At 48.3% G+C, this 27527-nt stretch overlaps 1 protein-coding gene across 4 annotated transcripts; it reads left to right on the plus strand.

Annotated features, from left to right (window-relative positions):
- Positions 1–1887: 1887 nt before the first annotated feature.
- On the plus strand, positions 1888–27527 carry CALU (calumenin). 4 transcript variants are annotated; one of them, XM_087935394.1, is made up of 8 exons: positions 1888–1964; positions 3579–3682; positions 9076–9311; positions 14064–14257; positions 21136–21302; positions 22603–22663; positions 23279–23478; positions 25937–27527. In XM_087935394.1, exons 3-8 carry the CDS (start codon positions 9088–9090, stop codon positions 26039–26041), a joined length of 951 nt encoding a protein of 316 aa, XP_087791520.1. In that variant the 5' UTR covers positions 1888–1964; positions 3579–3682; positions 9076–9087; the 3' UTR covers positions 26042–27527. The 4 variants fall into 4 exon arrangements, with proteins under 4 accessions (XP_087791520.1, XP_087791521.1, XP_087791518.1 ...); XM_087935395.1 differs by lacking the exon at positions 14064–14257 and adding an exon at positions 14331–14524; XM_087935392.1 differs by lacking the exon at positions 3579–3682.

Raw genomic sequence — 27527 nt, forward strand, 5'->3', positions numbered from 1 at the left:
TAGAGGCATTAAATCACTTGTATATTTATAACTCTGTGAAAATATCTACAGACCCCTCACATCCTGGACATAAACTGTTTCAACCTCTACCCTCAAAATGATGCTATAGAGCAGGGGTGGGCAAGCTTTTTGGCTCGGGGCCTCATTGACTTTTAAAATTTGACAGACGGGCCACCACCTGGTGTCAAAATGCCTGTCATTACAAGTCAAAATCAAATGAATGCAATCATTCAATCATTCACATCAAACCTTAATTCTGTACCAATCTTCGGTGGGCCGGATTAAAAAGACCAACGGGCCGGATGTGGCCCCTGGGCCGTAGTTTGCCCACCCCTGCTCTAGAGCATTGCACATCAGAACAACTAGACACAAGGACAGATTTTTCCTGAATGCCATCACTCTGCTAAACAAATAATTCCCACAACCCTGTCCAACTATTTAGTAAGGCTGTATTTAATATTATTCGTCTCATCCTTCCTATTACCTATCTCCTTTTCTACTTATGACTATAACCTTGTTGCTTGTATCTTTACGATTTGTATTGTTTTAGTTTCCTGGTATGATTTGATTGCTTATTTGGTATCCTATGACTATCACTAAGTGTTGTATCTCAGGATTCTTGACGAGATTATTTTTATGTACACTGAGAGCATTTGCACCGAAGACAAATTCCTTGTGTGTCCAAATCACACTTGGCCAATAAGGAATCCTATTCTATTCCATATTATTCTATTCCTATTGTTAAGTTGGGCGATAGAAGAAGGAGATCGATTCTTCAATTACAGCTCTTTATTCAGTAGATCGCTACAATCCAGCGAGTTGCCTGTCCAACAGCTCACCCTTTTATAGGGAGCTGCCCGATGGCTCAACCAATGAAATTCAACCATTCTTCCCGCCGGAATGGTGGACCCGAGTGAAGCCTTAGTTCCTTGGCTTCACTCCTTACTAGAGTATTCAACACCTATTTTCTTTTCTATTCCTATATTCTATTCTTTCCTATTCTGTTCTGTTCTATTCCTATATTCTATTCCTCTATTCTATTCTTACCTATTCTATTCCTTCCTGTTCTGTTCTTTCCTCTATTCTATTCTATTATTCCTCTATTCTATTCTATATTCTATTCTTTCCTGTTCTATTCCTATATTCTATTCCTATATTCTATTTTCCTGTTCTGTTCTATTCTTTCCTGTTCTTTCCTGTTTTGTTATGTTCTATTCCTATATTCTATTCTATTCTATTCTATTCTATTCTATTCTATTCTATTCTATTCTATTCTATTCCCAATGTCTGCTGTTGTCCATTTGTCTCCTAGCCCCTCATTCTCTCAAGGGAGAGGACCAGGGTCCCCCATCTGCTGGTGAATGACCCCCAGACTGGGTGCCGTTTGGGGATGTTGCAGTTCTCTTAAAAAAAATCGCTATTTTTTTTTTTTAAAGGCACTCTTGAGAGCATCGTGACACCCTTGCACTGACGGAATCTACACACCTAACAATAGGGCCTGGGCTAGAGGATCTCACAACGCCCCTTCTCAAACAGGTATTTGTTCACACTACTACGATGACGGGATGACTACGCAACGACCGCTCAGACCAGCGTGCGAATTGCGATTGTGACAAGTCCGGAAGCAACTCATTCAGCCACTGCCTTCCCTCACCCCAACAACACAAACCACCCACCCTTTCCCTCCGCGCCGCTGCCACGGCGGCAACTGCGGGGCCGTGGTCAGCGAGCACCCTTTTTATAGTCCGTTCGGGGATGGGCGGGGCCGTTGCTCCTCCATCAGCCAATCGGAATGGGTTTAGAGACGTCGACGCTCGCCGGCTCCGGCCTGGGCCGCCGTCACGTGGGCGTTGGGCGCCTGCGCGGCTCCTCCCCTTTCTTCTCCCTCTCTCTCTCCGTCGTCTCTCTCTCTTCCCCTTCGGCGACGCTTCGCCGTTGCTTCTCTCCGTCGTTGCCACCGGACGGTAAGCGGGACAGGGTGGACGGCCGGGAGTGGGGGGAAGGAGGGCTCGGCTTCGTTGAGGCGGGGAGGGACTCCTCCAAAGAGCCCCTTCTCGCTCGCCCGGCGTTGAGGACCGGGTTGGGATGGGTGGTGGTGGGGGGAACTACACCTCCCATGCTCCCCAGCCGCGCTTGACCGAGGCACATGGGCTTGGAGTCCCCCCACCTTCTCTGCCTCCCTCCTTTGGCCAACTCACCAGCCTGGCCGGGTTCCAGCTTGCGAAGCGGCGGGCGGGGGTGGGGAAGTGGGGAGGACTCCCGGCCCCATCGTCCCCAGCGGGACGGAGCGGGAGTTCCCTCCGCCCCACCTCTGTTTGGGAAGAGCCGGTTGGGGGAATCCAGGAAAAATCCAGCCGGTCTGCTGGATGGGGTTGGGTGGGGTGGGGGGGTCGAGAGGGGAGGGACACTCACCCCCCTCTCCCCATTTTTGGGGGGTCTGGGAGGAGGAGGAGGAAGGGGGTGGGGGTGATCTCCCTTTGGAGGGGTTCTCCTTGGAGTCCGCTCAAGATCAGGGTACCCTGAAGAGAGAGGGTCAGCTATCCGTGCCCAGTCTAGCAGCTGGAGGGGAGGGGGTCAGGGTCTCCCCTGGTGCGGCATGCTGGGAAGGAAGGGAGGGAGAGAGGTGGGGTGGGGGTCCCAGGAAGTCTGTTGCCCCCCCTGAATCCCAGGACTGCCTTAACCCTGTTGGGATGGGTGGGTGTCGAAGTTGGGAGGGCAGCCGCCTTCTTGGATCTTCTCCAGCTGTTGGGCAGCCAAGATCTGACGTGGTTTCCCCCTTTTGGGAGTGGGGTCCCCTTTATTGAGGGGAGGGGGTGACCCTGATGGCTCCTCAGAGGGAGCCCATGCATAGGAAGGAACCCCCGCCCACTTCTTGGTCAACCAGAACCAGCTTCGGCCCAATTGTGCTGGGCGCAGAGCTTGTATTTTACAAATAGGTCTGTCTTTTAAGGCTTGTGGACTTCAACTCCCAGAGTTCCCCAGCAAGCCATGATGGTCTGATTGTCCCTGTGGTCAGCCAGGCCTGGCTTGGGTCCAGTGGCTCTGGGGGAAGAGCTTCTGTTTGACAGCTGTGTGTTGGTGGAGGTCATGGATCTCCAAAATTGGCCACTTGAAGGCTTGTGGACTTCACCTCTCAGAATCTCCCAGCAAGCCATGATGGTCTGATTGTCCCTGTGGTCACCCAGGCCAGGCTTGGGTCTAGTGGTTCTGGGTGGGGGGCAGAGCTTCCATTTGACAGTTGTGTTTGTATGGGTTGCGATCTCCAAAATTGGCCCCTTTAAGACTGGTGGACTTCAACTCCCAGAATTCCCTGATCACTCATACTGGTCTGATGGTTGCTGTGGTCAGCCAAACTGGTTTGTGTCCAGTTGTTCTGAAGGCAGAGCTTCCGTTTGACAGCTATGTGTGTGTATGGGTCAGGGGATCTCCAAAATTGGCCACCTGAAGGCTTGTGGTCTTCAACTCCCAGAATTCCCTAGCCAGCGGAGGGAATTCTGGGAGTTGAAGTCCACAAGCCTTAAAAGTGATCAAGTTTGGAGATCCTTGTTATAAGACATTGAGGCTTTGTTCTCTCTCAGGTCTAGGCTGACCAGCCTTTCCCTAACTGGACTGACCTGGTTCCACCTTCCCAACCCAGTTAGTAGACTCTCACCACAAAAAAAAAGAAACCAAGTATATACAGGTAAGGCCTCGACTTGCGACCAGAATCGAGCCTAATATTGTCTTCACTCAACAAAACAGCTGCTAAAATGAGCCTTGCCCCATTTTACGAACTTTCTCACCATGGTTGTTAAGGGAATCAAGGCAGCTGTTAGCAAGACAGTCATTAAGTGAATCTGGCTTGATTTGGCTTGGGAGCAGGTCACCAAGGGGGAATTGCATGATCCTGGGATACTATGACCGTCATAACTATGAGTCAGTTGCCAAGTACCTGAATTTTGATTGTGTGACCGTCGGCTGCTGCGATGGTCGTTAAGTGTGAGAACCGGTCATTGGTCACTAAACGAGGACTTCCTGTGTATTCGGGAATATGGGCTGAATTTTCAGCTCTTCCCCGACCGTCATTGTCCCTTGCCACCTCTTGGCGGAAGTACGGATTAATTCCTTCCTTATCTCTCCGTTTCCCAGTTTGTGCCTCTTGTTAATGGATGAACAAAACTTGATCGCAGGGTCCATGGATCAAATGTCAGGCTTAATGGTGGCTTGGTTCCAAGGAATTCTCAGGCAGTGACTGGATTCCAGTCACCGTCATAAAAATCCAATTGTGTTTAAACCACCCCGTGTCCTGGGTGGAAAGTTTGCTGAGTGAGCGCACTTTTAAGAAGGAGATTGGTGCTCTCTTGAGCTGGTCATATTTTTAATATTATGTATGTGTTCATTTTTATTTTTTATTTTTTGTACTTTAATTTTTAATTTAATTTTTTATTATTTTAGTTTAGTTTAGTTTAATTTATAGTTTATTTTATTTTATTTTATTTTAGTTTAAAGTTTATTTTAGTTTAATTTATATAAACTAAACTATAAACTAAACTAAATTATAAATTAAACTAAACTTTAAACTAAACTATAAATTAAACTAAACTTTAAACTAAACTAGTTGTTTAATTTATAGTTTAGTTTAAAATTTAGTTTAATTTATAGTTTAGTTTATTAGTTTAATTTATAGTTTAGTTTAAAGTTTATTTTATTTTAATTTAATTTATATAAACTAAACTAAACTGTAAATTAAACTCAACTAGTTTAAAGTTTAGTTTAGTTTAATTTATAGTTCAGTTTAGTTTATTTTTTTAGTGTATTTTAGTTTTTCATGACCTTTGTGGTGGTTTTTTTTTCTCTTGCTTTCTGCATTTTTAACTTTCGGGACCTGCCCAGAATCGTCGTAGGTTGTGAGATGGGTATCTACTGGTATACAGGTCGTCCTTGATTTACGACGCTTCATTGAATGACCGTTCAAAGTTTCAGTGGCACCGAAAAAAGAGAGTTAAGAGCGTTTTTCACGCTTAAGACCCTTGCAAGCATCCCCACGTGGTCACGTGGTTTACATTCAGATGCTTGGCAACTGACTCACATTGACGACGGTCTCAGCGTCCCCAGGGTGTCATGTGATCCCCTTTTGCGACCTTCAGACAACCTGTGACAAGGAAAGTCGTAAAATGGGAGAGAACTCGCCAAACAAATGTTCCCAATAGCAACAGAGCCAATTCTGGCCTCCGCTGTGGCGGTAAGTTGAGCACTGCCTGCATTAAAACCCATCGAGTCCAACGATAGATTGGGTTGATCCCAGGGTCTTTGCTGTGGGATCCTATAAACCTTCCCCGACTCTTCTGGAATCTGGTGCTGTTTCAGAGACAAGCTGGACCCCCCCCCCATTCCCCCTCCCCTTTTGACCTCCTTCGACGGTGCAACTGGATTTGGGATCCCAAAAATAGCACAACGTGGAACGACAGCCATCCCACACAAGGATTTATAGACGCTAAAAGATACTGGACTGAAATATACACACATGGTTGGAAAAAAAAATGATTAAACGACATATAGATTTGAAGCCTGAAATATATTCTTTTTTTACTAGGAATGATACATGAAGGTTACAGTAAAGAGAGAGAGGAAAAAAAACATATTTAATCATACACGTATTAACAGCAGCTAGAATTGTATTTGCTCAGAATTGGAAAAGTGACAAGATACCGATAGAAGGAAAAATAATTGAGAAAATATTTGTGCAGAAATGAACAGATTAACGTTAGAAATTAGAAAAAGACTCTGGATCTTAATTGGTACGGGACTTGTTTTATAATGGCTAGAAAATAAAATTAATTAAAAGGGATTGGACGTAATTATAAAGCAATAAGAGAAACTAGTGTAATAGATGTACTGAATATTATTAATATAATATATTTAAAATACAATATAATAATATGGCACAGCGATTAGAGTGCAGTATTGCAAGCTACTTCTGCGTCCAGCTGCCTACAATTTGGCAGGTCAAATCCCACCAGGCTCAAGGTTGACTCAGCCTTCCGTCCTTCCGAGGTGACTTAAAATGAGGACCCAGATTGTTTGGGGGCAAGAGGCTGACTTAGAGGGGGCTGGAAAGCACTATAAAGCGGTATATAAGTCTAAGTGCTATTGCTATTATATATATATAGGGGAATGTAATTATTACTATATGGTTATACTATTAAGGAAAATATTATTAGCAAAAGCACATAAAATATGTACCTAATCGACACATGATTGACATTGAATGGATTTATTGTATGTTATATATAAAAAAAATTAAATTAAGAAAAAAAACCCAATCCCATGGAATGATTTGTGACATTTGGAAGTCACAATTTGGAATTTATGGGCAGCAAAATGTCATTTTCTTCCCCTTGGGCATTGTGTGTGTGTGTATTTGTGCGTGTGTATTTGTGCGTGTGTCTCCCTTGCTCTGAAAAAGAAATTGGAAATAGAAGTTGGCTTCTTTTTAATTTCTTTTGTAAAGTTCTGTTGTTGATATTCTTTCATCCAAGCATATTCTTCACCATTTCTGGAACTGTGAATAGGTCGGCCTTGTCCAAGGACTGTGTTATTTTTTTCTTTTGGTGGTATCATTTTGGTTATCATACAAGGTCTTATAAAAGTTATATATTATGTCTTTTTTTTTTTTGCTTTTAAGGTTGACACGGGCCTTTCTCATCCTGTAGTTTTATTATCCACTTCTTCTCTTTTTCTTGTTTCAAAGTCTGTAGGCTAGCCTCCTTCCCACTTCGTTGGCACTTTCCAAAAAGTTTTTGCCGTATTCTTTTTTTATTTGTTGTGCCAGTTCATCTTTTTTCTACGGTTCATCTTTTTTCGTTCAATTTATGTGTGATCAGCTCCGTTGGATTTCTTAAGCCTATCTTACGTGGATCCTTTTGTGACTCTTAATTCCAGTCCTTTAATATTCTTCTTCCAGTTTTTTTTTGATCCGTTTTTTTTTAAAAAAACATATTTTTTATTAGACAATGTTTCTTGTATATAACTTTTCCATTCATTACAATACTTTTGTGACGGTATATGTACTTTTACATAAATCTTAACTATCTATACACTTGTCCACGTTGCTTAATCTTTTTATCCACTATATCTTTTACCTTATTACCCTATTGTCTTCTTCTCTATTCAACTTTATATCTATTATTTAGCCAATCATACGGTACATTCCACGTCAAATAATCATTTCCTCTCTATCCTTTATCTCTATGGTCAACTTATCTATCCGGGCACACACTAGTATTTTTCTTATCACGTTTTCCTCTGGTGGTATACTGTCATTTTTCCAATTCTGTGCATAAGTTATTCTTGCTGCTGTTAATAAATGTAGCATTAAATATTCTGTTTTCTTATCACATTTTCCCATTATTATACCTAACAGAAAAGCCTCCAGTCTTAATTCAGTTTGCTGTTTAATTATTTCTTCTGTCCAGTGTTTTGTTCTTATCCAGTATTTTTTTGCTAATCTTATAGCTAGTCTTTTAATGACTGCTTTTACAGTATCCCACACCTTCTGTAAGGAGGTCTGTTCCTTTCTATTCCCTTTAAAGAAAATTCTCATTTTTCTTTCCATTATCTGTGTAAATTCTTTATCTTTGGTTATTGATTGATTTAAAGTCCACCTTATTTTCCTCTTTGGTCCCTTCCAGCTAATTTTTATTGGGTTGTGGTCTACCCAAAACATTTGGGTTCCATTTCTTGCACATTCTCACTCCGTTCCGAATTCATCCAAATCATGTCTATTCTCAGACCAAGACTGATGCACATTTAGAGCAGGATGTATATATATATTTTTTCCTAGGGTTTATTTCTCTCCAGATGTCGTGTGTTGCCCTGAAAAGGCAGTGGAAATATAAGTTGGGCTTCTGTGCCAAGAGATCCAGGCAGAAATCTGGAAGGATCAGAGAGGTTATAAATAGGTCAGGAGGCTGGAAATGCAAACAGCGTGGTCAGGGTGAAATTGCGTGCAAGCCCTTGGATAATACAGGCGGTCCTTGACTTAATGACAGTTCACTTAGTGACTGGGAGGTTACAACACGCTGAACACAAAAAAGGGGGACTTGGGATCCATTTTTTCACACTTAACGACCGTTGCAGGCAAGATCATGGCCGGCTGAGGGATTCTGGGAGTTGAAGTCCACAAGTCCTTAAAGTGGCCACGTTTGGAGACCCCTGCCCTAGGAGACGACCAGCTGGGCAAGGCCCATTGCCGTCCAAACTCAAGAGCTGTTCCCCCTCGGGGTTTCCCTGAATTAGTCTGACCCTTTTCGAAGGCCACCAAGCAAGTAGCCTGTCAGGATTCTGACAATCGCCCTAATTAAATCATGATTCTCGAGCCAAACTTCAAAAAAACTTTGAAGGATTTATTAGAGGCGACATACCGGCACTGCCCTGTATGAAGCCAACTGTCAGGGCTCCGACAGATCTACCCCCATTTAAATCATAAGTCTCTAACCGCATCTCTCAGAGTTAAAAAAATAATGATTTATTAGGAGTGGTCGTGTTGGCGTTAGCTGGGTGCAGCCGACACTAAAATACATCATTCATTTCCCCCTATGAGCCTGGTCTTCCGCCCACATCCCCTGGATGTATATTCTCCAGTGGGACACATCCATAGCCAAGAGTCATCAATCATGCTCTCCAGTAATAATCTTGTGCGCCAGAAGCTTCGACCGCCTAGCAATTATCTATGAAAATATTTGAGGTATGCATTATTTCCCGCCACTCCCTTTCTTCTGACATCTCTAAAAGACCAGAGAAATGTTTTATGAGTTGACATTTGGCTCCCCTCACTTCTTGAAGGTGACCTGCACAACACAAAAAGAGAACTCTTGCAGGTATAGAACTTGTTTGGCTTTTCTGCACGGAATCTCCTCACAAGGCAATCGGCTTGGACATTCCTACTCTTTCCCCAAGATGCCTCTGATAACGGGTAGCCCTTCCACTTGATCAGATATTGGGGTTGTCTCCTGTGCCGCCTCGAATTGAGGGTTCGCTGCACCTCGTAACGGGTTGTTGACACTCACCTTCTTTTCGTCTGCTTGAATCCCTCAGGGCCTCACCGTGATGTTGGGCGTTCAGCGAGTGGTTGGGTACTTGGCCCTGTGGGCCCTCTGTGCCCAGAGCAAGCCCACCGAGAAGAAGGACCGCGTCCACCATGACGCTCAGCTGAGCGATAAGGTCCACGACGATGGGCAGAACTTTGACTATGACCATGACGCCTTCCTGGGGGTTGATGAGGCCAAGACTTTTGACCAGCTGACTCCAGAGGAGAGCAAGGAGAGACTGGGGTAAGATAAGAGAACCTTGGACATGCGTGGAGTTTAAACCGAATTTAAATAGAACAGAACAGAATTCTTTACTGGACGAATGTGATTACACACACAAGGAAATTGTCTTTGGTGCATAAGGTCTCAGTACTGTACATAAAGGAAAACTATAATACATTCATCAAGAGTGATAAGATACAATGATGATAGTCATAGGTTACTAAATAAGCAATCAAATCATAGGTAAAAGTAAAGGTTCCCCTTGCACATGCATGCTGGTCATTTCTGGCTCTATGGGGCGGTGCTCACCTCCGTTACAAAGCCGAAGAAGAGCCAGCGCTGTCCGAAGACGTCTCCGTGGTCATGTGGCCGGCATGACTCAACGCCTTCGAAGGCTCACGGAACGCTGTTCCCTTCCCACCAAAGGGGTCCCTATTTTTCTACTCGCATTTTTTTTACATGCTTTCGAACTGCTAGGTTGGCAGAAGCTGGGACGAGTAACGGGAGCTCACTCTGTGACGTGGCGCTAGGGATTCTAACCGCCCAACTGCCGACTTTTCTGATCGACAGTCTCAGCGTCTTAGCCACTGCGCCACCGTGTCCCATAATCAAACCATACTAGGGGACAAATAAATGTAGTCCTAAGTGGGAGGAGATAGGTAATAGGAAGGATGAGAAGAAGAATAGTAATACACACTTAATAAATAGTTGGACAGGGTTGAGGGAATTATTTGTTTAGCAGAGCGATGCCGTTTGGGGAAAAACTGTCCTTGTGTCTAGTTGATCTGATGTGCAGGGCTCTGTAGCGTCGTTTTGAGGGAAGGAGTTGAAACAGTTTATGTCCAGGATGTGAGGGGTCTGTAGATATTTCCACAGGCTACAGATCCTCCATGGAAGGCAGGTTGGTAGTAATTGATTTTTTCTGCAGTCTGTTCTGACCAAAACTTATTGAGACACTAACAAACACACGTTAGTCCCAAAACCCGTTTTTCTGTATTTCAACGGCTGTGAATTTTAGTCATTCACAGCCCGTAATGAGTCTCACACAGTTTGTAAATAGCCCCACAAAAGTCTGCCACAGTCCTTTGGGATAAGGCTGATAAGCACCCACCTTTATCTCCCTTGACATGTTGCCAACAACCTAATGTCCAATTACAAGGACATTTAGTACAAGGTGAAGCAGAGCACAAATCAACGTCGAGTTTCAGGTTTCAAACCGACTAGTACGAACAAAGTTGCTTCCTGCAAAGGCTCATGTCCCTTTGCTCTTCCTTTATGTATTACGGGAGGGTCCAATTGCCTCCAAGCCTTACTCCCGAGTTGCCCCTTATTGTCTTAACAGTTCTTGCCTTCTGGCAGCTATGCACATGCGCATATTGGGAACAGGCTCCCGCTATTCCTCGGCCTCACTGCTTTCAGAGTCTGGAGGCTCCCAGATGGCCCTGGCCTCATCTCTGTGTCGGACGCAGATCCCTCGTCCGAGCCCTCCCCAGACTCCACGACTGGCCCATGTTCCTACCCACCGTCCAACTCCGCTGCCAGCGGACCACAACACAGCCCTAACTATCCGTTGAAGTCTGTGCCTGTCTTGTTAGGTTGCAGGGCCAAACCAGACCATTATAGGGGTGCAGAGGATCGAATCCCCGAAATGCAGCGTCTCGACATTCCCTTTAGTCTTTCCTTTTCAGCATTAAGTTCCAGGGGGTGTTTGGCTCTCCTAGAAGGCAGTTTCTTTAAAAAACAAACAGTTTTCAACTTACAACCACTTACTTAGCGACCGAAAATACAACGGCACCGAAAAAGGGACTTAGGACCGTTTTTCACTCTTAAGGCCGTTCCTGCGTTCCTCCCTCACGGTCACGTGATGAAAATTCGGACAGCTCGGCAGCTGTCTTGTATTGATGACGGTTGCCGTGTCCCAGGGTCGCGCAATCCCCTTTTGCGACCCTCCGGTAAACGGCAGCGGGGAAGCCCGATTCACTTAACAGCCGGGTTGCGGGGATTCCGCTCGCGGCCGCGACAAGCCAGGTCGTAAAGTGGAGCGTCTGTGACTCGCCTCACAACCGGGGCAGGCTGGGTCGTAAAATGGAGCGGAACCCACTTCGCAACTCCCTCGCTTTAGGGAAAAGAATTTGGGGGGTGGGGAGGCTCACTTGTGGCCGTAAGCCGAGGACTACCTGTGGTTGCCCAGCCCTGAGCAAATTAAGTGTTGTTCATGGCTCGTCGTTTCCAGTTCGTTTATTTTCCTTGCTGTTTTTTCAGCTCGGATTCTTAATTCCGCCTCTTATTTTCTCAAACTTTCTGGAGTTAAACTAAGTTCCCTTCCAGTTAAGATGCATAGCCCCGATCTCAGATTCTGGGAAACCCGGACAGCTCACCTGTTGGTTTGCCGACATGCAACTAAACGGCTAGTCTAGAGAAAAGAAGGACTAGCTGGGTGGGCGACAGGATAGCAAATATTCCGGTATTTGAGGGGGGCTTCCCCAAAGAAGACGAGGGGGCCAATTATTCTCCAAAGCACCAGAAGACAAGAGGAGAAGCGATGGATGGGAACTAACGCAGGAGAGAAGCAACCTGGAATTAAGGACATTTATCCAGCGGAACCGCTCGCTTCCAGAAGTTGTGAGTGGAGTTTTTGGAGGCTGGACAACCATTGATTTGGAACGGAATAAGGTCTCCTGCTTGAGCAGGAGTGGGGGTTGGACTAGAAGACCTCCAAGGTGCCTTTCCAACTCTGATATTCTGTTACCACTGGAGGTTTAAAAGAAGAGCCACGTGTATCTGAAATAGTCTCCTGCTTGGACAAGGGGTTGGGCTAGTTCTGTTCTGATTGATTGAATAAATAGGAGGAGGAGGAGGAGGAGGAGAGGAGGAGGAAGAGGAGAAGGAGAAGAGGAGGAGAAGAGGAGGAGAGGAGGAGGAAGAGGAGAAGGAGAAGGGGAGGAGGAGAAGAGAAGGAGAAGAAGGAGAAGAGGAGGAGGAGAAGAGGAGAGCAGGAGGAAGAGGAGAAGGAGAAGAGGGGGAGGAGGAGAAGGAGAAGAGGAGGAGAAGAGGAGAAGGAGAAGAGGAGGAGAAGGAGAAGAGGAGGAGGAGGAGGAGGAGGAAGAGGAGAAGGAGAAGAGGGGGAGGAGGAGAAGAGAAGGAGAAGAAGAGGAGGAGGAGAAGAGGAGAAGGAGAAGAGGGGGAGGAGGAGAAGGAGAAGAGGAGGAGGAGGAAGAGGAGAAGAGGAGGAGAAGGAGAAGAGAGGAGGAGGAGGAGGAGAAGGAGAAGAGGAGGAGGAAGGGGCAGGTGTTTCCTTTACTTGAGTACACCTAAGGAGGGGCTTGGTACGCACACTGGGTAGGGAGCCAGTATATTAATTAAACGTCTATTAATACGGTGGGCATAATCCATTTGGTTTGTCAGCGCATGGGAGGCCCAGAACAGAGCGAGGAGTTGGCTGAGGCTCCCCGCCGCTCCTCCCTTCGCCCAAATGTCAAATCACAGGAGTGACAACTGCGGTTATATTCGGCTCTGAACGCCGATGCTTCTGGTGTTCCAGACTTTGGGGGTGGGGTGGGGTGGATTACGGGCTCAGCTTTTTCAAATTTTATCACCTGGGCCATTTGAGGAGGAAATTATCGGTGGATCGGAGTTTCTAGTCTTTGGATTAAGCTACAATTGATAGATTTGATACCCTGTTTCCCTGAAAATCAGAACCCAACCGGAGAATAAGCCCTAGCTTGGGTTTTCCAGGATGCTCATAATATAAGCCCTACCCCGAAAATAAGCCTCGGTTAAGGTAGTCAGCCAGATGGACGCGCTGAGTACCGTATTTTCCACAAAAATAAGACCTAATTGGAAAATAAGCCCTAATGCATCTTTTGGAGCAAAAATTAATATAAGACCGGGTCTTATTTTCGGGGAAACATGGTAGATGATAGATATATTGAGTGGATAGATAGATTGACAGATGATAGAGATAGATAGAATTCTGGGAGGTGAAGTCCACCCTTCTTAAACCAGACTTAGGAATTCTGGGACTTGAAGTCCATTCACTTTAAACCAGACTTAGGAATTGAAGTCCATCCCTCTTAAACCAGACTTAGGAATTCTGGGAGTTGAGGTCCATTCACCTTAAACCAGACTTAGGAATTCTGGGAATTGAAGTCTATTCACCTTAAACCAGACTGAGGAATTCTGGGACTTGAAGTCTATTCACCTTAAACCAGACTTAGGAATTCTGGGACTTGAAGTCCATCCCTCTTAAACCAGACTGAGGAATTCTGGGAATTGAAGTCCATTCACCTTAAACCAGACTGAGGAATTCTGGGAGTTGAAGTCCACCCCTCTTAAACCAGACTGAGGAATTCTGGGAGTTGAAGTCCACCCCTCTTAAACCAGACTGAGGAATTCTGGGAGTTGAAGTCCACCCCTCTTAAACCAGACTTAGGAATTCTGGGACTTGAAGTCTATTCACCTTAAACCAGACTTAGGAATTCTGGGACTTGAAGTCTATTCACCTTAAACCAGACTTAGGAATTCTGGGACTTGAAGTCCACCCCTCTTAAACCAGACTGAGGAATTCTGGGACTTGGAGTCCACCCCTCTTAAAGCAGACGTGGTCGAGACCCATGGCTCTCCTGGGCCATAACAAACTGGACTTTGGGGGTATTCCCCCTCCCCGCCCTCCATCTCTCTCTTCTCTCTCTCTCCTCCGCACCCACCCCCAACTCCCTCAGCGCCTGCCTCCTGCTCTTTAATTTTTTTCTGCCTCCTCCTCCCCCCCGACAGAAAAATTGTAAGTAAAATAGATGGCGACCAAGACGGGTTTGTAACGGTGGAGGAGCTGAAAGCCTGGATTAAGTTTGCCCAGAAGCGCTGGATCTACGAGGACGTGGAGCGCCAGTGGAAGGGCCACGACCTCAACGGGGACAGCCTGATTTCGTGGGAGGAGTATAAGAACGCCACCTACGGCTACGTCTTAGGTAGGTCGGGCCCTTAAGCTGCCCCTCCTCCCCAGGCTCAACCTCGCCCCCCCCCCCCCCTTTTGTCTTGTAGCGCGATTGTGAGCAAAATAGACACGGATAAGGATGGGTTTGTGACTGAGGTGGAGCTGAAGGACTGGATTAAGAAGGCGCAGAAGAAGTACGTCTCTGAGAACGTAGCGCGCCAGTGGCAGGAGTATGACTTGGACCAAGATGGCTCCATCTCCTGGGAGGAGTACAGGAATGTCACCTATGGCACTTACCTGGGTAAGGGGCAAGCGGGGAGGGCGGGGGAGGAGGAGCAGCGGCCCTGCTGTCGAGCCAGAAAGGGGGGAGGCCGCGGGGGGGCTCGAAACGAGGCCGGATGGGGGAAACGGGGCGGCGAAGCCTGCTGCGGGGGTGGGTGGGTCAGGCTGGATGACCTTTTAGGGACCCTTAGGACCGAGGGAGGGTCAAGTTGGGCTCCCCCCAGGCTTCCCCGCTCTCCCCCCTTTTTTAAAGTCCAAAATGCAGAAGGCGCTCTAGGATTCAAACCCCGAGGCTGGTTAGGCTTCGCCTCTCAGGGGTGGCAAAGCTTGCGGGGGGGCTGGACGGGATGACCTCTTGAGGTCCCAGCTCTAGGATTCTGCAAAGGGCCGAAGGAGGGAGGGAGGGAGGGGGGCGGGTTGTCATGCCGGGGCCTATAGACCTGCTTTCAAGTCGAAGGCAGAATTCTGGGAGTCAAACTGAGGCTGGATTGTCGCCCTTTCAGAGATGGGTGGCGTGGGGTGGGGGGAGAAGCCTACAGGGGCTGGGCTGGATGGCCTCTTAGGGCCCCTTCCCAGCTTTAGGACTGCGCAAAAGGGCTGAGGGGCGGTCATGCCGGGCCCGCTTCCTGCTCACCCTTTCAAGGTCGAACACAGAACTCGGAGGAATCAAACCGAGTCCACAGGCTTAAAGTTCATTAGCATGTGGGCCAGGGAATTCTGGGAGTTGGAAGTCCACAGGCTTAAGTTCATTAGCATGTGGGCCAGGGAATTCTGGGAGTTGGAAGTCCACAGGCTTAAGTTCATTAGCATGGCTGGCCAGGCAATTCTGGGAGTTGGAAGTCCACAGGCTTAAGTTCATTAGCATGTGGGCCAGGGAATTCTGGGAGTTGGAAGTCCACAGGCTTAAGTTCATTAGCATGGCTGGCCAGGGAATTCTGGGAGTTGAAGTCCACGCATTTTCAAGCATGGCTGGCCAGGGAATTCTGGGAGTTGAAGTCCACAGGCTTAAGTTCATTAGCATGTGGGCCAGGGAATTCTGGGAGTTGAAGTCCACGCCTCTTTAAGCATGGCTGGCCAGGGAATTCTGGGAGTTGGGAAGTCCACAGGCTTAAGTTCATTAGCATGGCTGGCCAGGCAATTCTGGGAGTTGGAAGTCCACAGGCTTAAGTTCATTAGCATGTGGGCCAGGGAATTCTGGGAGTTGGAAGTCCACCTCTTTAAGCATGGCTGGCCAGGGAATTCTGGGAGTTGGAAGTCCACAGGCTTAAGTTCATTAGCATGTGGGCCAGGGAATTCTGGGAGTTGGAAGTCCACGCCTCTTTAAGCATGGCTGGCCAGGGAATTCTGGGAGTTGGAAGTCCACAGGCTTAAGTTCATTAGCATGTGGGCCAGGGAATTCTGGGAGTTGGAAGTCCACAGGCTTAAGTTCATTAGCATGGCTGGCCAGGCAATTCTGGGAGTTGGAAGTCCACAGGCTTAAGTTCATTAGCATGTGGGCCAGGGAATTCTGGGAGTTGGAAGTCCACAGGCTTAAGTTCATTAGCATGGCTGGCCAGGGAATTCTGGGAGTTGGAAGTCCATGCATTTTCAAGCATGGCTGGCCAGGGAATTCTGGGAGTTGGAAGTCCACAGGCTTAAGTTCATTAGCATGTGGGCCAGGAATTCTGGGAGTTGAAGTCCACGCCTCTTTAAGCATGGCTGGCCAGGGAATTCTGGGAGTTAGAAGTCCACAGGCTTAAGTTCATTAGCATGGCTGGCCAGGGAATTCTGGGAGTTGGAAGTCCACAGGCTTAAGTTCATTAGCATGTGGGCCAGGGAATTCTGGGAGTTGAAGTCCACGCCTCTTTAAGCATGGCTGGCCAGGAATTCTGGGAGTTGGAAGTCCACAGGCTTAAGTTCATTAGCATGGCTGGCCAGGGAATTCTGGGAGTTGGAAGTCCACAGGCTTAAGTTCATTAGCATGGCTGGCCAGGGAATTCTGGGAGTTGGAAGTCCACAGGCTTAAGTTCATTAGCATGTGGGCCAGGGAATTCTGGGAGTTGAAGTCCACGCCTCTTTAAGCATGGCTGGCCAGGGAATTCTGGGAGTTGGAAGTCCACAGGCTTAAGTTCATTAGCATGGCTGGCCAGGGAATTCTGGGAGTTGAAGTCCACAGGCTTAAGTTCATTAGCATGTGGGCCAGGGAATTCTGGGAGTTGAAGTCCACGCCTCTTTAAGCATGGCTGGCCAGGGAATTCTGGGAGTTGGAAGTCCACAGGCTTAAGTTCATTAGCATGGCTGGCCAGGGAATTCTGGGAGTTGGAAGTCCACAGGCTTAAGTTCATTAGCATGTGGGCCAGGGAATTCTGGGAGTTGAAGTCCACGCCTCTTTAAGCATGGCTGGCCAGGGAATTCTGGGAGTTGGAAGTCCACAGGCTTAAGTTCATTAGCATGGCTGGCCAGGCAATTCTGGGAGTTGGAAGTCCATGCATTTTCAAGCATGGCTGGCCAGGCAATTCTGGGAGTTGGAAGTCCACGCCTCTTTAAGCATGGCTGGCCAGGGAATTCTGGGAGTTGAAGTCCACAGGCTTAAGTTTATTAGCATGTGGGCCGGGGAGTTCTGGGAGTTGAAGTCCACGCCTCTTTAAGCATGGCTGGCCAGGCAATTCTGGGAGTTGGAAGTCCACAGGCTTAAGTTCATTAGCATGTGGGCCAGGGAATTCTGGGAGTTGAAGTCCACGCCTCTTTAAGCATGGCTGGCCAGGGAATTCTGGGAGTTGGAAGTCCACAGGCTTAAGTTCATTAGCATGGCTGGCCAGGCAATACTGGGAGTTGGAAGTCCACAGGCTTAAGTTCATTAGCATGTGGGCCAGGGAATTCTGGGAGTTGAAGTCCACCTCTTTAAGCATGGCTGGCCAGGGAATTCTGGGAGTTGGAAGTCCACAGGCTTAAGTTCATTAGCATGTGGGCCAGGGAATTCTGGGAGTTGGAAGTCCATGCATTTTCAAGCATGGCTGGCCAGGCAATTCTGGGAGTTGGAAGTCCACAGGCTTAAGTTCATTAGCATGTGGGCCAGGGAATTCTGGGAGTTGAAGTCCACGCCTCTTTAAGCATGGCTGGCCAGGGAATTCTGGGAGTTGGAAGTCCACAGGCTTAAGTTCATTAGCATGGCTGGCCAGGGAATTCTGGGAGTTGGAAGTCCACAGGCTTAAGTTCATTAGCATGTGGGCCAGGGAATTCTGGGAGTTGAAGTCCACGCCTCTTTAAGCATGGCTGGCCAGGGAATTCTGGGAGTTGGAAGTCCACAGGCTTAAGTTCATTAGCATGGCTGGCCAGGCAATTCTGGGAGTTGGAAGTCCATGCATTTTCAAGCATGGCTGGCCAGGCAATTCTGGGAGTTGGAAGTCCACGCCTCTTTAAGCATGGCTGGCCAGGGAATTCTGGGAGTTGGAAGTCCACAGGCTTAAGTTCATTAGCATGTGGGCCAGGGAATTCTGGGAGTTGGAAGTCCATGCATTTTCAAGCATGGCTGGCCAGGCAATTCTGGGAGTTGGAAGTCCACAGGCTTAAGTTCATTAGCATGTGGGCCAGGGAATTCTGGGAGTTGAAGTCCACGCCTCTTTAAGCATGGCTGGCCAGGGAATTCTGGGAGTTGGAAGTCCACAGGCTTAAGTTCATAAGCATGGCTGGCCAGGCAATTCTGGGAGTTGGAAGTCCACAGGCTTAAGTTCATTAGCATGTGGGCCAGGAATTCTGGGAGTTGAAGTCCACGCCTCTTTAAGCATGGCTGGCCAGGGAATTCTGGGAGTTGGAAGTCCACAGGCTTAAGTTCATTAGCATGGCTGGCCAGGCAATTCTGGGAGTTGGAAGTCCATGCATTTTCAAGCATGGCTGGCCAGGCAATTCTGGGAGTTGAAGTCCACGCCTCTTTAAGCATGGCTGGCCAGGGAATTCTGGGAGTTGGAAGTCCACAGGCTTAAGTTCATTAGCATGTGGGCCAGGGAATTCTGGGAGTTGGAAGTCCATGCATTTTCAAGCATGGCTGGCCAGGCAATTCTGGGAGTTGGAAGTCCACAGGCTTAAGTTCATTAGCATGGCTGGCCAGGAATTCTGGGAGTTGGAAGTCCACAGGCTTAAGTTCATTAGCATGTGGGCCAGGGAATTCTGGGAGTTGAAGTCCACGCCTCTTTAAGCATGGCTGGCCAGGGAATTCTGGGAGTTGGAAGTCCACAGGCTTAAGTTCATTAGCATGGCTGGCCAGGCAATTCTGGGAGTTGGAAGTCCATGCATTTTCAAGCATGGCTGGCCAGGCAATTCTGGGAGTTGGAAGTCCACGCCTCTTTAAGCATGGCTGGCCAGGGAATTCTGGGAGTTGGAAGTCCACAGGCTTAAGTTCATTAGCATGTGGGCCAGGGAATTCTGGGAGTTGGAAGTCCATGCATTTTCAAGCATGGCTGGCCAGGCAATTCTGGGAGTTGAAGTCCACAGGCTTAAGTTCATTAGCATGTGGGCCAGGGAATTCTGGGAGTTGAAGTCCACGCCTCTTTAAGCATGGCTGGCCAGGGAATTCTGGGAGTTGGAAGTCCACAGGCTTAAGTTCATTAGCATGGCTGGCCAGGCAATTCTGGGAGTTGGAAGTCCACAGGCTTAAGTTCATTAGCATGGCTGGCCAGGGAATTCTGGGAGTTGAAGTCCACGCCTCTTTAAGCATGGCTGGCCAGGGAATTCTGGGAGTTGGAAGTCCACAGGCTTAAGTTCATTAGCATGGCTGGCCAGGCAATTCTGGGAGTTGGAAGTCCATGCATTTTCAAGCATGGCTGGCCAGGGAATTCTGGGAGTTGGAAGTCCACAGGCTTAAGTTCATTAGCATGGCTGGCCAGGCAATTCTGGGAGTTGGAAGTCCATGCATTTTCAAGCATGGCTGGCCAGGGAATTCTGGGAGTTGAAGTCCACAGGCTTAAGTTCATTAGCATGTGGGCCAGGGAATTCTGGGAGTTGAAGTCCATGCCTCTTTAAGCATGGCTGGCCAGGGAATTCTGGGAGTTGAAGTCCACAGGCTTAAGTTCATTAGCATGTGGGCCAGGGAATTCTGGGAGTTGAAGTCCACAAGTTTCATTAGCCTGTTGGCCACGGCATTCTGGGAGTTGAAGTCCACGCCTCTTTAAACATGGCTGGCCAGGAATTCTGGGAGTTGAAGTCCATAGGCTTAAGTTCATTAGCATGTGGGCCAGGGAATTCTGGGAGTTGAAGTCCACAAGTTTCATTAGCCTGTTAGCCACGGCATTCTGGGAGTTGAAGTCCATGCCTCTTTAAACATGGCTGGCCAGGGAATTCTGGGAGTTGAAGTCCCTGCCTCTTCCAAAGGCAGAAGTTGGAAAACGCAGCCGTAGAGAGCATTTGTGTGCAGCTGCCAACGTCATTTTAAAGGCAGCGCCTGCTTTTGCTTTTACGAAGAGCTTCCGGGGAGCGGTTGCTTTTCAGCCAGGCTCTGCTTGCTCGGCCTCGGCTGTCCTTGAGCCCAGCTGCACGATGTCCATTTTATCACTAAGGGCAGATTAAGCCACGTTCTTGACCTGACTTTGGCGAGGTCACATAACCAGGCATGGCAAACAGCCTGCACTCCCCGAGGAGCCGCCACCCTGAAGCAGATAAACGTGGAAAGCAATTTTTTTCCAGTCCCAAAGGTGCTTTTTTTGTTTCAAGAGGCAACTGCACTTTCTTGTTTTTTTCTTTTCTTCTGAAGATGTTTCGCTTCTCCTCCGAGAAGCTTCTTCAGCTCTTGACTAGAGGGTGGAGAAATGGAAGGATTGATACTCCTTGCAGACAGCTGGTCGTTTGCATCCCTTTATAGAGTCATTGGGACCACTTGGAGGTTTATCTGTGTCCTCAAGTCCATCTGAGTGGTGCAAATGGGTGTGGAGCCTTCTGACTGGATGGTGGGGAATGGAAGGATTGATACTCCTTGCAGATAGCTGGTCATTTGCACCCTTTCAGAGGGTCGTTGAGGCCACTTGCAGGTGTGTCCGTGTCCTCAGGGTCACCTGAGAGGTGCAAATGAGTGTGGAGCCTTCTTGGAATTGCACACTCCTTTTCCTCCACACCCATTCACACCACTCAGGTGACCCTGAGGACACAGACGAACCTCCAAGTGGTCCCAACGACTCTATAAAGGGATGCAAACGACCAGCCGTCTGCAAGGAATATCAATCCTTCCCATTTCCCCACCATCCAGTCAGAGCCGAAGAAGCTTCTCGGAGGAGAAGCGAAACGTCCTCAAAAGAAAGTCTAGTTGCCTCCTGAAAAAAAAAAAAGGAAACTTTAGGACAACCTGGCGGACGGTGAATCTCTACAGACCATTTTTCCAGATAACCCCAAACCCCTGAAAGTTGACCCCGGTGTCCTCGTCGAGCAAAGATCTCCACGTTTCCCGATTCTAGAACACGGAAGCCGGCAAAGCAGCCCCCGCTGATTGCGCTGCCAGGCAGGCAGTCCTTGACTTACGACGTCCTTCATCGTCATAAGTCGAGGACGGCCTGAACTTTGGGCTTGGGACCACACCTGGGACGTGGCCAGGTTTGGGCTGCTGTGTATGGTCAAAGTTGATGGTTGCATAAGTCGCCCGTCGGTAACAACCCCACCTCTGCCGTTCAGACGATCCGGACCCCGACGACGGCTTCAATTACAAGCAGATGATGGTGAGGGACGAACGGCGCTTCAAAATGGCCGACCAGGATGGAGACCTGCTGGCGACCAAGGAGGAATTCACAGCTTTCCTGCACCCCGAAGAATACGACTACATGAAGGACATCGTCGTGCAGGTGGGTGGCTTTAACCTAGCGACGCGTCGCAGGCGGTCCCCGACTTAACGACCCCAATGGAGCCCCAGATTTCTGTGGCTGAGCCAGATGTTTGCTAAGAGAGCTTTGCCCCGTTTTACGACCGGGCTGAGGGAGACATTTGCTAAGAGAGTTTTGCCCCGCTTTATGACTGGGGTTAAGTCCATCCCGGCAGTTCTTAACAGGTTGTTCAGTGAATCGGATTCCCCCTGGTTGACTTACTTGTCAGAAAGGTTGCAAAGAGGGTTTGAGTGATCCCGGGATGCTGCGACCGTCGTAAATATGAGTCATCCAAGCATCCAGATTTGGATCATGTGATCGTGGGGAGGTTGCAACGGTCATCAGTGTGAAAAAGGCCACGTGTCTCTTTTTCCAATGCCATTGTCACTGAATCGTTGCCAAACGGAACTGTTCTAAGTCGAGGACTGTATTTATCATTTGGTTTTGATATATTTCACTTCCTGATGTTTCTCTGCTGTCAAATCCTGGAGGAGGCTCTCTGCTCCTAGGGTCCAAATACACCTCATGGTGTTGTGGCCCGCCAGTGGCCAGCGGAGCTGAGGGGAGGAGAGTCGGACAGTGGGGAGGATTATGGGCCAGTCCTGGAGTCTGGGGAAGGCTCGCTGATGAGGGCTCTGCATTGGAGGCAGGGATGGGGCCAGGGCCATCCGACAGTTATCAGCTGCCTTTGGAGTTGGAGATCAGTGGGGAAGAAGAACAGCTGGAGCCTGTTCCCAGTGTGCGCATGCACAGAACTGCCAGACGAAGGGAACAGCTAAGGAACACGAGGCAGAGATGGGGCCAACTGGGTGACTTTGGGCCAATCACGAGGAGACAGGGAGTTCTATTCCCGCCTCAGGCATGAAAGCCAACTGGGTGACTTCGGGCCAATCACTAGGAGACTGGGAGTTCTAGTCCTGCCATAGGCACCAATCACTAGGAGACTGGGAGTTCTAGTCCCTCCTTAGGGCTGAAAGCCAACTGGGTGACTTCGGGCCAATCACTAGGAGACAATGAGTTCTAGTCCCGCCTTAGCCACGAAAGCCAACTGGCTGACTTTGGGCCAATCACCAGGAGACGGTGAGTTCTAGTCCCGCCTTAGGCATGCCAGCCAACTGGGTGACTTTGGGCCAGTCCCTCTGTTTCAATCTGACCCACCTCACAGGGTTGTCGTTGTGGGGAAAATAGGAAGATTCGATCTGTTAGCTGCCTTGAGCTGTTTATAATAAAATTGGGAAATAAAATAATTAACGCTGCCCCCTGATTTTTTTTCCCTCTACAGGAAACCATGGAGGATATTGATAAGAACGGAGACGGCTTCATTAATTTGGAAGAATACATAGGTGAGTCGTGGCCAGATCCTGCCTTTCATTCGCTCATGCCCCGTGTTCCCCTGGGGGTGTCTCCATTGAAACATTTGGAAATGTCCCGGGTTGGCACCCAACTGGATGATCAAACGGGGTCACCGATCTAGTCCTCGACTTAACAACTGTTCATTTAGCGACTGAAGTTACAACGGGGCTGAAAAAAAACGGACCTGGGACCGTTTTTTTTCACACTTCACGACCGTTGCAGTGAGCTTCCGACACAGAAAGTCAACGGGGAAGCCAGCTTCGCTTAACAGCTGTGTTACTAATAAGGACCACTGCGGTTCGCTTCGCTGTTGTTGCGCAATAGGTCATAAAACGGGACCCTTAGCAACAGCTTTTAGGTTTACAGGCCAGCACCTCCTTTCTCACTCGCTGAGTGGTTGAATAACGGCAGCGTTATTCGCCTATCGGCCCCCCGACTGGTTTGACTCCAAAGAAACAGCCATCTTGGTTAGTGACGGGAATATGGGGCTCCATTTTGGGGGCTGTAAGCTGAGGACCTCCGGTGTTCTGCCGTTCAACAGGCAGGACCCGACAATTAGAATTGAGACACACACACACACACATACACACGCGTTCCCTCCACAGGTGACATGTACAGCCATGACGGGAACACGGAGGAACCTGAATGGGTCAAGACGGAACGAGAACAATTTGTGGAGTTCCGGGACAAGAACCACGACGGGAAGATGGACAAGGAAGAGACCAAAGACTGGATCCTGCCCTCTGATTATGACCACGCCGAGGCCGAAGCGCGGCACCTGGTTTACGAGTCGGATAAGGACAAGGTGAGAGGACTTGGTCTGACCTAGACCTTCCCAAGATCATGCAGCCAACTCCTCGTCCCGATAAAACCCCTTTTATTTAGATTCAAGGGAATTCCTCTCCAGCAAAGTCCCGGCTAACAAGTCTTTCAAGAAATTGCACAACGACAGACCTTTATTGGTCTGGGAGAGCTGCCAGGCCGATAGCTTCCAGACGCCAGGCGGTAGCAGCCATGACTTGGCAAGAAGTCAGGAACAGATCTTGACACTAATTAAACGAACTAATTGTCTCCTGCAAACCCCACTCCCCTTCCGATCCTCTTTTATTCCCTCTGGGAGGGGCCATTCCCCGTCCACCTGTGCTTTCACATGTCAACCCTTGTTCCTTAGCTGATGTTCCCTTCTGGCAGCTCTGTGCATGTGCACACTAGGAACAGGCTCCAGCTGTTCTTCTTCCCCACTGATGTCCGACTCCGAAGGCAGCTGATAACTGTCGGACGGCCCTGGTCCCCCATCTCTGCCTCTGATGCAGACCCCTCATCCGAGCCTTCCCCAGAGCCTTCGTCTGGCAGCTCTGTGCATGGGCACACTGGGAACAGGCTCCAGCTGTTCTTTCCCACTGATGTCCGACTCCGAAGGCAGTTGATAACTGTCGGACAGTCCTTGTCCCCATCTCTGCCTCTGATGCAGACCCTCATCCGAGCCTTTCCCAGACCCTTCGTCTGGCAGCTCTGTGCATGTGCACACTGGGAACAGGCTCCAGCTGTTCTTCTTCCCCACTGATGTCCGACTCAAGGCAGCTGAAAACTGTCGGACGGCCCTGGGTCCCCATCTCTGCCTCTGATGCAGACCCTCATCCGAGCCTTCCCAGGGGATGGTATTGGTGGGGAGGAGGAGGAAGAGGAGGAGAAGAAGGGGTGGAGGATGAGGATGGGGTGCTCTCTGAGCTTGGCGGTTTTCTTGCAAATGTTTTGTGACCCAACTAAGGGAACCAGGCTGCACATCTGCCTGCTCCCATTCCATTAGGATGGGTCATTCTGGGCCTGGTGGGGGGGTTTAGGGGCAGCCTCTTGTCTTTGGAGGTCCTGAAGGTGCTCTCTGAGATTGAAGGTAGAAGAGGAGGAATGAAAGGAGGAAAAAATGGGGCGGAGGAGAAGGAGGAGAGAACAACCGGACTTTCCTGCAAGGACGTTTCATGACCCAAGGAGGGAACACGATCAGTGCTGAGGAGTGGGGGTGGTATTGGAGAAGGAATGAGGAGGAGGAAGAGGAGGAGGAGAATAGAGGAGGAGGAGGAACAAAGAAAGGTGGAGGATGAGGAGAAGGGTGCTCTCTGAGCTTGGCGGTTTTCTTGCAAATGTTTGTGAGGGAGGAACTAAGGAACATCATCAGTGAGGAATTGAGGGGTGAGGGGTTGTATAGAGGAGGAGGAGGAAGGAGGAAGGAGGAGGAAGAAGGTAAAAGTGAGGAACAGAGAAGGATGAAAGGGAATGAAGAAGGGAAGGAGTAATAGAAGAGGAGTGGAACAATGAATGAAAGGATGAAGGGAAAAGAAGGGGAGGGAGGAGAGAAGGAGGAGTGGAACAATGAAAGAGAAGGAATGAAGGGGAGAGGAAGAAGGAAGGAGAAGAGGAATGAAAGGAGTAAAAAGGAAGAAAATGAGGAGGAATGAAGGGGAGGAAGAAGGAAGGAGAAGAGAAGAAAGGGGTAATGTGAGGAGGAGGAAAATGAGGAAGGAATGAAGGGAGGAAGAAGGAAGGAAAGAGGAATGAAAGGAGGAGGAGGAGGAGTGGAATGAGGGAGGGAGGAGAGAATGAAAGGAGAAAGAGTGAGGAGGAGGAACAATGAAAGAGAAGGAATGAAGGGGAGGAAGAAGGAAGGAGAAGAAGAATGAAAGGGAGTAATAGAGTGAGGAGGAGTGGAACAATGAAAGAGAAGGAATGAAGGGGAGGAAGAAGGAAGGAGAAGAGGAATGAAAGGGAGGAATAGAGTGAGGAGGAGTGGAACAATGAAAGAGAAGGAATGAAGGGGAGGAAAAAGGAAAAAGAATGAGGAGGAGGAGGAGGAGTGGAACCATGAAAGAGAAGAAATGAAGGGGAGGAAGAAGGAAGGAGAAGAGGAGGAAGAAAAAGAAGGCCGAAGGAATGAAGGGGAGGAAAAGAATGGGGAGGAGGAGAGGGAAAAGTGGAACCACGAAAGAAGGAACGAAGGAGAGGAAGGAAAGAGGGGAGGGAGAAACAGAAGAGGAAAAAGGAGGGACTCCCTGAGCACGGTGTTTTTTTTCTCGCAGACGTTTCATCACCCAACTAGGGAACATTATCCGTGCTGAATTGGAAGCGGGGTTTGAAAAGGAGGAGGAGGAGGAGGAGGAAGAAGAGGAGGGCTGTGGGGTCCTGGGTGGTTCTCTTTTCCACAGACGTTTCACGACCCAGCTAGCTTACGCCCTCAGTCGTTTCACCTTTGGTTTCCTTCCCTTCCCCAGGACGGCCAGCTGACCCGAGAAGAGATCGTGGACAAGTACGACCTGTTTGTGGGCAGCCAGGCCACGGATTTCGGGGAGGCCTTAGTGCGGCACGACGAATTCTAAACCGAGAAACCGTCTTCTTCTTTTAAAAAAAGAATTGGGGCGGTTGGGGAAAAGAAGAAGAAGAGGGTCGTTTTTTGGGTTTTTTACCGTTTCAGGATTAACGCACGAAAAGGCTCATTATCGGGACCCGTTTCAGCCAAGAGGATTATTATTTTGGGGGGAGGAGAAGGAGAACCAGCCCCTCCCCACTGGTTCCTCCCTCCTTGCTTTCCTCCCCCCTCACACACACACCCACCCCCACTCCACCCCTCCCTCCAAGGCGGGAGGTCACTATTTTGAGACGGTCACGTGTTCGGGTTCAAACCCAAAGGATTTTGCCTTTTTTTTGTTTTTGTTTTTTTAATAGATTTGCATGTTCTTTTATGTCTAACAAGTTCGGTTTTATTTTTGTATTCTTTTTAATTTTTTTTTTGGGGGGTCCTGTGTGAAAATGAAGTGTTAGGCCTATGGTGGGGGGCATGGCCCTGTCTCTTCCCCCACGCACTTTTTTTTTTTAAAAAGAGGGTGTTTTTTTTTTTTGAAGTCGCAAAGTCAGAAAGCCGGAGAACAAGAACACGGCCGATGGGGTGGGATCTACACTCAAAAGACACACACACACACCGCCCTTTTTTTATTTCCTTCTTCCTCTTCCACGCAACTCGAGGAGGCTGAGAAAAAACGGAATTTTGGAATTTTAGCTTCTCCGCCTTCCGGGCATGGAGGTCTCCCCACTTCGAAGGCTCTCTGTGTGTGTGTGTGTGTGTGTATGCGTGTGCATATATATGTATGTATGTATGTATGTATGTATGAGCAAGACAGAATTAGAGCGGGAGAGAGAATGAGGAAAGAATGAGGAGAGAATGAGAGAGAATGAGCGTGAGAGAATGAGAGAGCTAGAAAGAATGAGAGGAGAAAGGAAAAATGAGAGAACGAGAGAGAATGAGAGGAGAGAAAGAGAAAATGAGAGAATGAGAGAGAAAGAATGAGAAAGAATGAGAATGAGACAGAAAGAGAGCCTGAGAGAATGAGAGCGATAGAATGAGAGGAGAGAAAGAGAAAATGAGAGAGAGAACGAGAGAGAAAGAATGAGAGAGAATATGAGAGAATGAGAGCCTGAGAGAATGAGAGCGATAGAGAGAATGAGAGGAGAGAAAGAGAAAATGAGAGAACAAGAGAGAAAGAATGAGAGAGAATATGAGAGAATGAGAATGAGGGAGAATGAGAGCCTGAGAGAATGAGAGCGATAGAGAGAATGAGAGGAGAGAAAGAGAAAATGAGAGAGAGAACAAGAGAGAAAGAATGAGAGAGAATATGAGAGAATGAGAGCCTGAGAGAATGAGAGCGATAGAGAGAATGAGAGGAGAGAAAGAGAAAATGAGAGAACAAGAGAGAAAGAATGAGAGAGAATATGAGAGAATGAGAATGAGGGAGAATGAGAGCCTGAGAGAATGAGAGCGATAGAGAGAATGAGAGGAGAGAAAGAGAAAATGAGAGAGAGAACAAGAGA

This window comes from Pseudonaja textilis, chromosome 5, assembly GCF_049901715.1.
Source record: "Pseudonaja textilis isolate UNSWEBS1 chromosome 5, rPseTex1.2, whole genome shotgun sequence".
NCBI classification, from domain to species: domain Eukaryota; kingdom Metazoa; phylum Chordata; class Lepidosauria; order Squamata; family Elapidae; genus Pseudonaja; species Pseudonaja textilis.

Bases quoted from the DNA above. Each gene is read 5' to 3' on its own strand.
- CALU (XM_087935394.1), top strand. From the start codon at position 9,088: ATGTTGGGCGTTCAGCGAGTGGTTGGGTACTTGGCCCTGTGGGCCCTC. The intron at 14,258-21,135 runs GTAGGTCGGGCC...TCTGCCGTTCAG, and splicing joins CACCTACGGCTACGTCTTAG to ACGATCCGGACCCCGACGAC. The intron at 22,664-23,278 runs GTGAGTCGTGGC...TTCCCTCCACAG, and splicing joins TAATTTGGAAGAATACATAG to GTGACATGTACAGCCATGAC.